Source organism: Martes martes (genome assembly GCF_963455335.1).
Source record: "Martes martes genome assembly, chromosome: 5".
NCBI classification, from domain to species: domain Eukaryota; kingdom Metazoa; phylum Chordata; class Mammalia; order Carnivora; family Mustelidae; genus Martes; species Martes martes.
This window is the reverse complement of record NC_137892.1, coordinates 136,852,357-136,865,911: the sequence shown is the minus strand read 5'-3', so window position 1 is coordinate 136,865,911 and position 13,555 is coordinate 136,852,357. Positions and strand designations below refer to the sequence as shown.

General features: G+C 36.7%; 1 protein-coding gene across 1 annotated transcript in view; it reads right to left on the bottom strand.

Moving 5' to 3' along the window:
- The window catches only part of CPLANE1 (ciliogenesis and planar polarity effector complex subunit 1), a gene marked incomplete at its 5' end in the record, with an annotated part of 140,404 nt that overhangs the window by 103,026 nt on the left and 23,823 nt on the right, over positions 1 to 13,555 (bottom strand). Inside the window, 3 exons of the mRNA XM_080803312.1 lie at positions 3,623 to 3,762; positions 4,895 to 5,123; positions 10,044 to 10,217. Coding sequence (XP_080659438.1) covers positions 3,623 to 3,762; positions 4,895 to 5,123; positions 10,044 to 10,217 — 543 coding nt within the window. The remainder of the gene's footprint in view (positions 1 to 3,622; positions 3,763 to 4,894; positions 5,124 to 10,043; positions 10,218 to 13,555) is intronic.

Sequence of the window (13,555 nt, the reverse complement as noted above, 5' to 3'; positions counted from 1 at the left end):
TAGGTAAGAAAGTTAAGTTTTATATTATGCTGAGCCTATTTTGTAGTGTAATTTCCTATTTGAAAAAGCAGATCATCAAAAGTGAACATACTGGTTGACAGGCAAAACAAGACAACTTCTAGCCAGAAATTTAGTAACTATTCTGTTACTTTATTCATTCATGCATTCATTCATTCATTCACTCATGGAGAGAGAGATTGAGCATGGGTCAGGGACAGGAGGAAGAAAGAGAGAGAATATCTTTTTTTTTTTTAAGATTTTATTTTTATTTATTTGACAGACAGAGATCGCAAGTAGGCAGAGAGGCAGGCAGAGAGAAAGGAGGAAGCAGGCTCCCCGCTGAGCAGAGAGCCCGATGCTAAGTTCGATCCCAGGACCCTGGGATCATGACCTGAGTCGAAGGCAGAGGCTTCAACCCACTGAGCCACCCAGGCGCCCCAAGAGAGAGAATATCTTAAGCAGGCTCCATACCCAGAGCAGAGCCCAATACAGGGCTTGATCTAATGATCCTGAGATCATGACCTGAGCTGACAGACTGAGCTTAACCAAGTGAGCCACCCAGGTAGGTGTCCCTACCACAGTATATTTTAAATAAAAGTTAGTAAAAATTATTTATGTCATGCAGCTAAAAAAATTAAAAAAAAAAAGAAAAGCAAAAAGATACAAAACATTCCCACCAACAGTGTAAGAGGGTTTCCCTTTCTCCACATCCTCATCAACGTTTGTTGTTTCCTATCTTGTTAATTTTAGTCATTCCAACTGATGTGAGGTGGTATCTCATTGTGGTTTTGATTTGTATTTCCGTGGCAAGTGATGTGGAGAATCTTTTCATGTGTCTGTTGGCCATTTGTATGTCTTCTTTGGAGAAGAGTCTGTTCATGTCTTCTGCTCATTTCTTGACTGGTTTGTTTCTTGGATGTTGAGTTTCAAACAGACTGAGGGTGGCAGGAGGGGAGGTGGGAGGGGATGGGGTAACAGGGTGATGGGCATTAAGGAGGGCATGTGAAATGATGAGCACTGGGTGTTATATGCAACTAATGAATCACTGAACATTACATCAAAAACTAATGATGTGGGGCGCCTGGGTGGCTCAGTGGGTTAAAGCCTCTGCCTTCGGCTCAGGACATGATCCCAGGGTCCTGGGATCGAGCCCCACATCAGGCTCTCTGCTCAGCAGGGAGCCTGCTTCCCCCACCTCTCTCTGCCTGCCTCTCTGCCTACTTGTGATCTCTCTCTCTGTCAAATAAATAAATAAAATCTTTAAAAAAAAAAACCAAACAACTAATGATGTATTATATGTTGGCTAATTGAATTTAAATAAAATTTTTTAAAAAGACAAAAAAACAGTCCTACCATTTAGCTTCAACTATATAAATACGTATATAAATGTGGATATGTCCCAAAAGGTAAAGTGCAAGGAGATGCAGATGATAGAACTAAAGATTTAGGGACTTTTATATTATGAAATATTTAAAGCATGCTCTAAGATATAGAATATAATATGAAAACACTCATGTATTGACTTCATTCTTGTCTGATATTTGCATTGTTGATATATTTAGTATTTTTAAAAAATAAAATGTTTCAGATATACCTGAAATTTCTGTACCAATCATATTCCACTCACTCTCTCCAGAGATAGCTACTATCCACAATTTGGTATGGGTATAAAGAAACTCTTATTATACATAAGCTGTGTCCTACACACCTAGAGAGTTCAAATTCATCTTCCACTTCACTAACCATCTGCTGAGTTTGCTCTTAAATCAGTTTATAAGGTATAATTTACATATGCTAAAATTCATCCTTTTTAAGTATATAGTTCAATGAGTTTTGACAAATTTATGCAGCCTTGTAAGAATAATGCCATCACCCCCAAAAAGTTCTTACACCCTTCTGTTGGCAACCACTGATCTGTTTCTTGTCATTACACTGTTTTTTTCTTTTTTTAAGATTTATTTATTTGAGAGGGAGAGTGAGGATGGGGGAGGGGCAGAGGGAGAGAAGTCTTCAAGCAACTCCACGCTGAGCCGTATACCCGACATGGGGCTCAATCCCACGACCCATGAGATCACGACTTGAGCAGAGACCAAGAGTTAAGACACTCAACTAACTGAGCCACCGTGGTGCCCCCTTATAGTGTTACTTTTAATAAAATACCACATAAATGGAATCAAACAATATGTAATCTTTGTTTCTGACTTCTTTCATTCCTTACAATGGTTCTGCAATTCATCCACGTTGTTGCATGTTAACAGTAGTTTGCCCCTCTTCATTCCTGATTACTCTATTGTACAGATACATTGAAATTTGTTTATCCATTCACAAGTTGACAGGCACTGGAGTTGTTTCAAGTTTTTGACAATTATGAAAAAGCTGCTGTGAACATTTGTATACAGGTCTTTTTGTGGTTCTATGTTTTTATCATGCTTAAATATCTAGGGGAGGCATCCACTGAGTTTTTATTTCCTCTTTCTGACTCCTGGAAGTTTTCCCCACTTTCTCTATATATTAGCCTTAAAACATCTATTTTTATGTTTTATCTAGAAACACATTTTATCTATCTATTTATTGTGGCAAAGTTTTGCAGATTATTTAAAATAACATATTGCCAAAACTGTAAGTTCAGTCTGAGACTTTTTTAGTCCTTTTTTTTCAAAACCAACTTTCATGCAGTTACAGTATCTTTTTAGTTATTTAAAAAAATATTGACAGGGGTGCCAGAGTGGCTCAGTCAGTTGAGTGTCTGTCTGCCTCCAGCTTGGGTCATGTCCCAGGGTCCTGAGATCAAACCCTGAGTTGGGCTCCCTGCTCAGTGGGGAGTCTGCTTCCTCTCTCTGCTTCTGCTGCTCTCTTGCTCTCTCTCCCTCTCAAATAAATAAATAAAATCTTAAAAAATAAATGAATATTTAAAAATTTAAAAATAAATTTAAAAATATTGACAGAAAACTAGCAAAGACGTTTTTAGTCAGATTTCCAAGTATTATTGATCCAGAAAGATCTGGAAAAAGGAGTTATAATTAGTAAGATCTAAGAATCTAGAGTTAGAAGTCTCACCACTTAATAGAGACATGCACTAACAAAATCAAAGGGTCCTACAGTAGTCATTAAACATATATCTTTAAATACCTGACTTCATTACTTTTCATCTAAATTTCTCCATTTATAAAACAGACAAATTTTTTAAGGCTCCTGGATAAATCTATGAAATATATGTGATATTACATTATTTTTAATTTTGTCATGCCACTCTGAACTTTTCAAACTAAAAACAAAACCAACCCTGTGATTTATGCACTCAGCAAGACTTGAACTAAATACTCTCCTGTGTGTGGAATTCTACAGCTATGACTACAAGAGAAAATAATCCAAATAGAGCAATATATAACTGGTAAAAAGATATGTACAGAAAATCAGAGTCTCATTCAGTTACTTACCATCATTTTTTGAGCTGGCATAAGTTTTGAATGCTCCCATGATTAGGAATAAATAGCAAACTTTTATCTTTGATAAGCTTACTGCAAAGTTTAATATATTTGTGGATATTAACAAACTTTTTAAAATATCATAAGATTTATATTAATTAAGCTGATACATTGCCAGACAAAAGTGGGTAACATACCTGTAAACTGTTTGTGTCTTGAGCCCATTTCATTTTTTGCTTCAGAAGAGGCTGGCTGACCTAAAAAACACTGCAGTTTTTCCTGGAAAATCTGTGCTGGAGTCAAATTTATAGGTAAATTCAGACCCTTTTTGTTGGACCTGAAATCACATCATGTTAAGAGAAATGAATCCAAACTTTGAAAAAAAGGAAATATTAACACACTAAGAACTAAACATGAAATTTTAAGGAACAGTGAAATTTATTTTCTTTATTCATCCTCTATTTTAAAAAGAAATAATTAGGGGGAAATGAGAAATAATTGAGGAAATATTACACTACGAAGATTTTTAAGGCTCTCCATGATTATGATACTAATACATCATCCCATCATTATTTCCCATTGCTACCCGACAGTCTACTCTATCCAAACTGTACCAAAATTGTCTTTAGCCATATGCCTTTGCTCATGTTTGGAATGTTCTCCCTGCCTACAGCTACTCCATTTGTCAAGATCCTGTCTTCCCTTTAATGCCTATCTCAAATGATATCTCCTACATAAAATATTCCCTGTTCTATGCCCATTTCATAATATTGCTCTCTCCACTGCATCACTGGCACTTTTTTTACCACACTATCTAAATTATAATAATGTTTTGTCCTAATTTCACTATTAAACTATAAATGTTTTAAGCATGAAGACTATGTGCCATCTACGTTTACGTCTACTAAAATATCTGGCAGAGAGCTTGGTATAGAAAGGTTACGTATAAATAAATATATGTTGAATTACTGAGCTAAAAAATATCAAAGATATAGCAATACCATAATATTTAAAAAGGTAAAAATACATATATTAGATTGATTAGCTTAAAATTTAAATCCTACTTAAGATAGATAAACTCTCCCATGGTCTAAGACTTTTGAGGGAATTACTAACAAATGTACTAAATAAAAGTGTTTTTTTTTTTTAAGTTTTAATACAAGAAAGCTGTGAAGCTGTCCAACATGGTAGCCACTAGCTGCATATTTATTATTTAAATTTAAATTAGACTGACAACTCAGTTCCTTGGTCTTACTAGCCACATTTCAAGTGCTCAATAGCTACATATGACTAATAGCTATCATATTGGACTGCAAACATAGAACATTTCCAGCACTGAAAACAATTTTATTGGACACTGCTAGACTAAGGATTCCACAAAATGTGCAAATGCCAGCAATGAGAGAAATAAAAAGTTAGATGTCACTATGATACTATTTCTTAACCTAAGTTTGCCTAAATATACATACCTTATGAATTTGCTATCATGTTTACAGAACTGTTGGAAGGCCACACCAATGGAAACAGATGTCTTCCAGTCTCCAAGTTTATGTGCCAGCCACACAGCCTCTGGAACTAGGCCACCAATAAGTAATAATTCAAAGGCATATTCAACTGTCCACACATCAGAAAGATTCTGATCTCTTACAACACTGGCCACCTTAGAGTGTTGTAAAGGAATACGTCGAAGGGAATATTCTATGAGTACGTAAAAGAAAATAGATATTACAATTAATTTATCGGAACTCACTTCTCCTCACATAGTTACTTCTCTCTCTCTCTCTCTCTTTTTTAAGATTTTATTTTTAAGTAACCTCTACACTGAATGTGGGGCTGAAACTTATAAATCCAAGATCAAGAGTCGTATGCTTCACTGACTGAGCCAGCCAGGAGCCCCTATCTGTTTAATTAGCATTTTTTACACAGAATCACAAGAAAGATGGCTTGAGATAGGGATGCCTCGGTGCCTCAGTCAGTTAAATATCAAACTGTGGCTCAAGTCACGATTTCACTGTCCTGGGATTGAGTCCCATGTGGAGCCTTCAGCAGGGAGTCTGCTTCTCACCTCTCTCTCTCTCTCCCCTTACCTCTCTCCCTGCTCATGCTTTCTCTCTCTCAAATAAATAAATAGAATCTTTTCTTTGTCTTTTTTTTTTAAGATTTTATTTATTTATTTGATAGAGAGAGAGTGAGAGAGCATAAGCAGTGGGAGGAGCAGAGGGAGAGAGAGAAGCAGGCTCCCCGCCAGAGCAGGAGGCCCTTCACAGGGCCCAATCCCAGGACTCCCGGATTATGATCTGAGTGGAAGGCAGACACTTAACTGACTGAGCCAGCCAGGTGCCCCTAAATAAAATATTTTTAAAAAATGGTTTAAAATGGGGGCACCTGAGTGGCGCCATCAGCTGAGTGTCCAACTCTTGGTTTCAGCTTAGGTCATGATCTCAGGTTCATGAGATCCAGCCCCACCTTGGGTTCTGCACTTAGTGCAGAGTCAGCTTAGGATTCTGTCTTCCTCTCCCTCTGCCCCTCCCCCGACTCATGCTCTCTTCCTCTCTCTAAATAAATAAATAAATAAAATATTTTTTAAAAAGTGGTTTAAGTAATACTTAACATACTCTAGGTTTTGTTTTTAACACTGAAGAAAATGCCTCATTAGTGGGTCATGAAGTAAATGCCAGCATTCTTAAAAAATGAAACAGAACCGCGTGGATACAGAAAGAGAAGAGACAGCATTGAGTACATCACATAAAACAAATATAAATACAGTTTAATGAAAACTTTATGTCAGATAATATAAACATACTTATACACACTAAAGTATACTGGGCCACAGTGTACAATTTATTACTGTGGGCTAAATGAAATACATCTCTGTTTCTCCCACTAGAAATTTGGAGACCAGAGACGCATTTTACATGAATCTGTATTCCTCATAGCATCATGCAATACATAACTAATTTGAGGTAAAACTCAAGCATTAAGTGTTCAATATATTAGTGTTTATAAAAAAGTAGAAAAGAGTGATTTTCAATAATCCTGACTAAATGGATAAGATTTCAGTCTGGCCTGGGATTAAATACAAAGGGTGTTATCCTTCTCCCTAGCCTTCCATACCATTCCCAAATTAAAGTAACATTAGTAAGCAACTTGGAAATACGATGCCTGAACTGCTATTTAAAAAAAAAAAACATACATATTGCTAACATTCCCAATCACTTCCTCAAAATAAAACTGGCAAATGGTATACATGGGTTTCTGCTCCTTGAAATGATCAGTTTCTCACGTGACCTAGTCTCTGCCCATACCAAACACTAACACTTTAGCTTTCTGACAAACACATTTGGATAGAAACACAAAAATTTGCCATTCACTTGAATGTTTGATTCTGCACAGGCCAAGAGCCCAGAGAGTGATGAAATTTTTCGTACTTTTTTATTTACTATGAACAAAGTACCATACTACTAAAAGAACTTGAATGATTTAATTTTCTAAAAATTGTATTGCTTTCATACAGCAAACATCATGCCAAATAAGCAACTCAAATCCTCAATACATTCTGCCATTAGCTCTAATTAAAATGATTAGCATAAAATCTATTCTAAGTCAAGCCTGCAGATACCTTTTTCAAGATACTAGAAATTAAAGGCTATATTTATCATGTTTCAGGTATTTAACTTTTCAATAATCACAGTCTCAGGCTTAGGAAGAGATCACAAAACTTTCTTTCCTAGCCTCTCCTCTTGCTGGGAAGATATGTACGCAAGAAATAAAAATGTGTGCCTTTGAGTTTTTATGAATGTTTATGAATATGCCCCAAAGCAATTCAATAATTCTATCACCTTTATTCCTACAATGTGATAAAGATCAATCCTGTCTAGGGATGCAAAGTGATCTGAAAAGACAAAGATCATGGCAAACAGCTAAAGTCCTATAAATAATGTAGGATAGGAAAGATAAATCGAGACAAACTTTCTAAGTCAGCATTTGATATTTTTTTAAAGGTTTTTCAAAAAAACACAGGGAGTACCACCTTTTCTCTTTAGTAAAATAATGTGGATTAAGGACATTTGTTGTCAGAAACATTACTACCCAAAATAGAAAATACAGGTGATAAATACCTAGAGATGTAACAAAAGAGAGCTTAAATATAAAACCACTGCAATGATAATAAACACAGCTGACCCTTAAACAACATGGGTTTGAACTGTGCAGGTCTACTCATACACAATTTCTTTGGATAAATACAGTACAGTAATATAAATGTATTTTCTCTTGGGATTTTCTTTTTTTTTTTAATATTTTATTTATTTATTTGACAAACAGAGATCACAAGTAGGCAGAGAGTCGGCGGGGGCAGGATCCCTGCTGAGCAGAGAGCCCAATGCGGGGCTCCATCCCAGGAACCTGAGATTATGACCTGAGACCAAGGCAGAGGCTTACCCCACTGAGCCACCCAGGCACCCCTCTCTTATGATTTTCTTAACATTTTCTTTTTCTAGCTTACTTTGTTGTAAGAATACAATATATAATACACGTACAAAATACATATTAACTGTTTAGCTTATGGCTAAGACATGTGGTCAATCATAGGTTATTGACAGTTTACTTCTGGGGGAGTCAAAATTTACATGTGAATTTTTGACTGTGCAGCGTGCTGGCACGCCTAACTGCTGTGTTGTTCACGGGTCAACTGTGTTATCAAATGTACAAGGAAATAAGTAATACGTATCTGAATAATATATGTTCTAGGGGAGGGCATAAAAGTGAAAGGAGTGCATGCTGTTAGGGAGAAAAGGAAGGGAGCACCAGCTGAATCTGAATTAGGACCTGGTAGAAAAGGATAATGGTGGAAAGGGACAGGAGAGCTCACAGAGCCTGGTGGAAGCTGAGCACCTGTTTCTATTTGTACCAGCTCCCTAAAACAAGCCATTATCAGGTCAGGAAAAACTCTTCTTCCCAGGGAAGCAGGGATCTACTAGTAAAGAAACCATGAAACAAGTTCCCTTCTGATCCTGCCTCACAAACATGACTATCTAGGGAGCAGAACCTCCTGAAGAACCCCAGGTGAGAAGAGAGACTAGCACTACTGCTAAAGTGTTGTTCAAGTGGGCATAGGCAGTCCTCTGCTCCTACCCACATCCTGAGACAGTTACAGAAGACTCTGAACACGTAGTTCAAAAGCCACTCTTCTGTGATTAAGTTTGCTGATCACCTGTTGCTATCTCTATTAAACTTTTTCTCTTAATATTTATTTATTTGAGAAAGAAAGAGCAAAGTGGGGAGAGGAAGGGGGAGAGGGAGAAGCAGGCTCCCCACTGAGCAGGGAGCAAGAAGCAGGGCTCCATCCCAGGACCCCTACATTATGACCTGAGCTGAAGGCAGATGCTTAATGGACTGAGCCACTCAGGCACTCCCCTCTATTAAACTTCTAATTACCTTACATCTTGTACTATTCTAATATATGTGTATCAGTTCATGCTACTTCCTGATGAAATCCCACTGTACTTAAACAGCAGGTTCCTTCCCCTGGCTCACAACAACTGGCTGCTGTCTCCGCCTTCATGTCCTATCAGTCTCCACCTCACCCTCTATGCTCCAGCCACACCAGCCTTTCAGTTTCTCAAATGCATCAAGTTTATTCTTGTTCTGGGGCTTTTCTGCAAACTCAGGTTAGAATGCTGTAAGTACTGATATGTTCATGCTGCTCTTCCTTGTCATTAAGAGTTCATCTTAAATGTCCCCTCCCCCTCAAGAGAGCATTTTCCCAAATTCACCCTCTGAAATAGCCACTTAGTCATCACGCATTACTCTACTTCAGTTCTCTGCATGCCAATTATCACCACTTCATATATCTTGTTTATGTTTTCATTTATTTAACTTTCTGTTTCAAGCTACTAGATGTTATTTAATTAAATGTTAATTTAATTAGATGTTATATTTAAACTTCATAAAAGAACAGGCATTTTAACTGTTTTGTGCATGGCAGTCAGAATAAGTCTATTTCATACAACAAAATAAAAGAACTACAAATATCTTCATATTATTAATCTCATGTGGTGCAAGTTAATATATTTCCAGCACCTTCAACACTGCTTGGCACACAGCAGACACTTAACAAAATTAGTGGAATAAAATGAACATCATAGAAATCTGTGTACATGTTTCTCTCCATGAGGGCAGACCAGTTCTCTACGCACTGATCTATGGTACATTTTGACATTAATAAAATGATTAAATAGAGCAAAGTAAATAATCCAAAGAAAATTATAAAAGTAAATCATCCAAATAAAATTAAATTCTAAATTAACATACTCAAAATTTGTTAAATTTTCACATTTTTATATAAATGACAGTCCTTTTACTTTAAAAATGAAAACTTTATAAAAATGCCAATTTATCTAAAATTTATAATTAAAAATCCATACTCAATAAAAACAAACCTAAGCAACCTAAGCAATACCTTTCTCAGATTTTATTCATTTATAGGCACTGAGAATCTATATGTCACACACCAAGCTAGAACAGTACTATTTCCATAGAATAATTATCACTATATAAGTTGATTCTAAATACTATGTGAAAAAACAAAGTGAGAATATTATTTGCTTACTGTTTTACCTGTTTTAACATGAAGGGGAGGAAGATCATTCACATTGTGAGGTGGCAAAATGTAAAGCAGCTGATTGGCAAAATAGGCGGCCATGAAACGAGCCATGGACTGGATAACCCTCACTGCCACGTCAGGACGAACATTTCTCATTATTCCAAACTCACAGTGAGACTTCTCAGGAACTAAGGAATAGAGCAAATGACCAAAGGAGATTCTGATCAAACTATCAAAGAGTAATAATATTTAAGTTCCCAACACTATACAAGAAGAAAATTACAATTAAAAATTGTTTCTGAGATGTGCACCCAGGACCTATATGAGCTAATTTATACTGGTATCTAATACTTCTTGAGAACAATAGAACAAAAATAATTAACTCACAATTATGAGCATATGCACTTTGGAACTACTGATGACTTCAAGTTACCAGTTTTATTTTAAAACATGGAAGGAAAAATACAAAACAATCCAGCCATGATGGACTTGCAAGCTTAGATTCATTATTTTCCCTTTTCCTCCCTTTTCCAATGCTTTTTCTTTGATGAAAGAAGACAGAGCTTACTACAAAAATAATCTGAAAAGCACTAGAACAGTGATTCTTTTTTTTTTTTTTTTAAGATTTTATTTATTTGAGAAAGAGTGAGTGAGAGAGAGAGCACAAGTGCAGAGAGGGGTAGAGGGATAGGGAGAAGCAGACTCCCCTGCTGAGCAGGGAGCTGATACTCTATGCTCTATCCCATGACGCTGGGATCATGACCTGAGCCAAACCAGCTGCTTAACCAACTGAGCCACCCAGGCGCCTCTAGAATAGTGATTCTTAATGCTATTTTCTGTACCATTAGATCTGGGGATTAGGATACGGTCCCTATTTGAGAATCAAAACTTAATAATATAAACTGGCATTCAGAAATCTGAAAATAGTTAAGCTAGTAAATACAGAAAAATACTAAGTTAACATTTATTTTTATGAAATTCATGGTCCTGGGGCACCTGTTTGGCTCAGTTGGTTAAGCATCCGACTCTTGATTTAGGTGCAGGTTACCATCTTAGGGCTGTGAGATGAAGCCCCAAGTGGGCTTGCGTTGCGTGTGGAGCCTGCTTGGGATTCTTTCTCTCCCTCTCCTCCCCCCTCTCTCTCCCTCTCCAATTAATAAATTAATTAAAAAATAAAAATTACGGCTCCAACAATAGCAAAATACTTCTCTTTCCCAAAAGTCACTTAATAATATTCACAAGAATATTAAGCTCTATATTCACATGAACCACTTCTATCTTGTCATGGTACACCTCAGCAGGTAACACTCTTCCTCTCACAGAGTAGGTACTCAAAATTATTGTTAGTAAGCTTTTTTAAATAAAGGGAATCTTGAAAAAATATGATTAGCCTTCAAGTGGTATTCTTCATTTGGTCAGTGAAAGTCTGGAAAAACCATACTATTTCTTCACATTGAACTTAAATGACTCATAGGTATGAATCATTTTCTCCTGCATTAAACTTACTGTAGGAATTATACAAAGGCAAGATTTCCAGTAATTTTAATCATACAAAACTCATTATTATAAACTCAGAAATAAGCTCCTTAAATGGGAAGCAACCTAATTCTAAAAGATGGTCACAGAGTAAAACTGTATCAATTCAGAAGTAAAAAATTTGAAACAGTAATTCTGTATGTGGCACCCTGAAGATGGTAATGGCAACCTTACACAGTAAAAATTAAATTATCACTATATACAATGATTAATAAGGTAAGTGTGAAGGAAAGAGATAAGAAAACAGGTCTGACTACTTGAAATGCTTGTGTATAATGTTGGCCCTTGAATGACACCTAGGAACTTGGATTTGGGAAAGATTTCCACCACCTTAACTAATAAGAATAGCTTACGGACCTGTTTATACAAACAATGTGGTTTATGCTGAATACCTGTTTTTCTTCTGAGAGTGTAGAATTTTGCTATGGACTAGGCGGAGGGGGTGACTAGCCAGGATCTAGTTAAAAACACTGAATCTCTAAATGAGTTTCCTTGGGGCGCCTGGGTGGCTCAGTCAGTTAAGCATCTGCCTTCAGCTCAGGTCATGATCCCAGCATCCTGGGATCAAGACTCATCTCAGGATCCCTGCTCAGTGGGGAGTCTGCTTCTCCTTCCCTCTGCCACTCTCCTGCTCATTCATTCTCTCTCTCTCTCTCTCAAATGAATAAATATTATCTTTAAAAAAAATAAATGAGCTTCCTTGGTAAAGAACATTCACATGTGTTGACACAACCTGTTGCTAGAGGAATTAAATGTGTTCTGTGTGACTTCACAAGGAAAGGAGTCTTAGAAACTTGTGCCTGGTTTCCTCTGGACTTTATCCCAAGCACCTGTTGTCTATGCTTATTTTGCTTTGTATCCTTTCACTGTAATAGATCATAGCCTTGCGTATGACTGTATGCTGGGTCCTGTGTGTCCTCCCTGTGAATCACTGAATATGGAGGGTAGTCTTGGGGACCTCCAACCCAGTAGGGATATACTTAATATATTTTAAACAATAGTCATTAAAAATTAAAACATACTAATATAGGATCAACTTATTTTAAAAGTTAGTGCCACCGCTGAGAAATGATGAAGAATATTCAATCAGTTAAAAAGTCACATATAGGGCGCCTGGGTGGCTCAGTGGGTTAAAGCCTCTGCCTTCGGCTCGGGTCATGATCTCAGGGTCCTGGCATCGAGCCCCGCATTGGGCTATCTGCTCTGTGGGGAGCCTGCTTCCTCCTCTCTCTCTGCCTGCCTCTCTGCCTACTTCTGATCTCTGTCTGTCAAATAAATAAATAAATAAAATCTTTAAAAAAATTTAAAAAAAAAAACATTGTAAAAAAGTCACATATAAAAGCTTTTCACTCATACACAGCTAGTAGACCTTTCTGAAGGGCAATTTGATACCAGTCATAAAACCATGGATTCTCTTTGATCCAATAACCTCATTCGTAGAAATTTATCCTAAAGAAATTATTAGTAATGCCCACAAAAATTTATGTGAACTGCAGCACTATTTAAAATAGTAAATAGGTGGCAACAACTAAAATGTGCAACAATGGGGGAAAGGTTTAATAGGTTTTCAAAAAAGCATACTATTTACATTTGAAAATATTCATTAAAATGTTAAATTTTAAAAGATTATAAAAGAGGGGGGAAAAGAAAACAAGATGAAACTAGAGAGGGAGACAAACCATAAGAGACTCTTAATCTCAGGATCAAACTTGAGGGTTGGTGGAGGGGCGGGGGCTGGGAGGGCTGGGGTGGCAGGGTGATGGACATTGGGAGGGTCTGTGTTATCATGAGTGCTGTGAATTGTATAAGACTGATGAATCACGGGTGCCTGGGTAGCTCAGTTGGTTAAGACTGATGAATCACAGACCTGTACCCCTGAAACAATATATTGTATGTTAATAAAAAAAAGAAAAAGAAAAAGATTACAAAAGAGAATACACAGCTCTAGTAATATACATATATAAATGTATATATACAAAAAAGCGAAAGA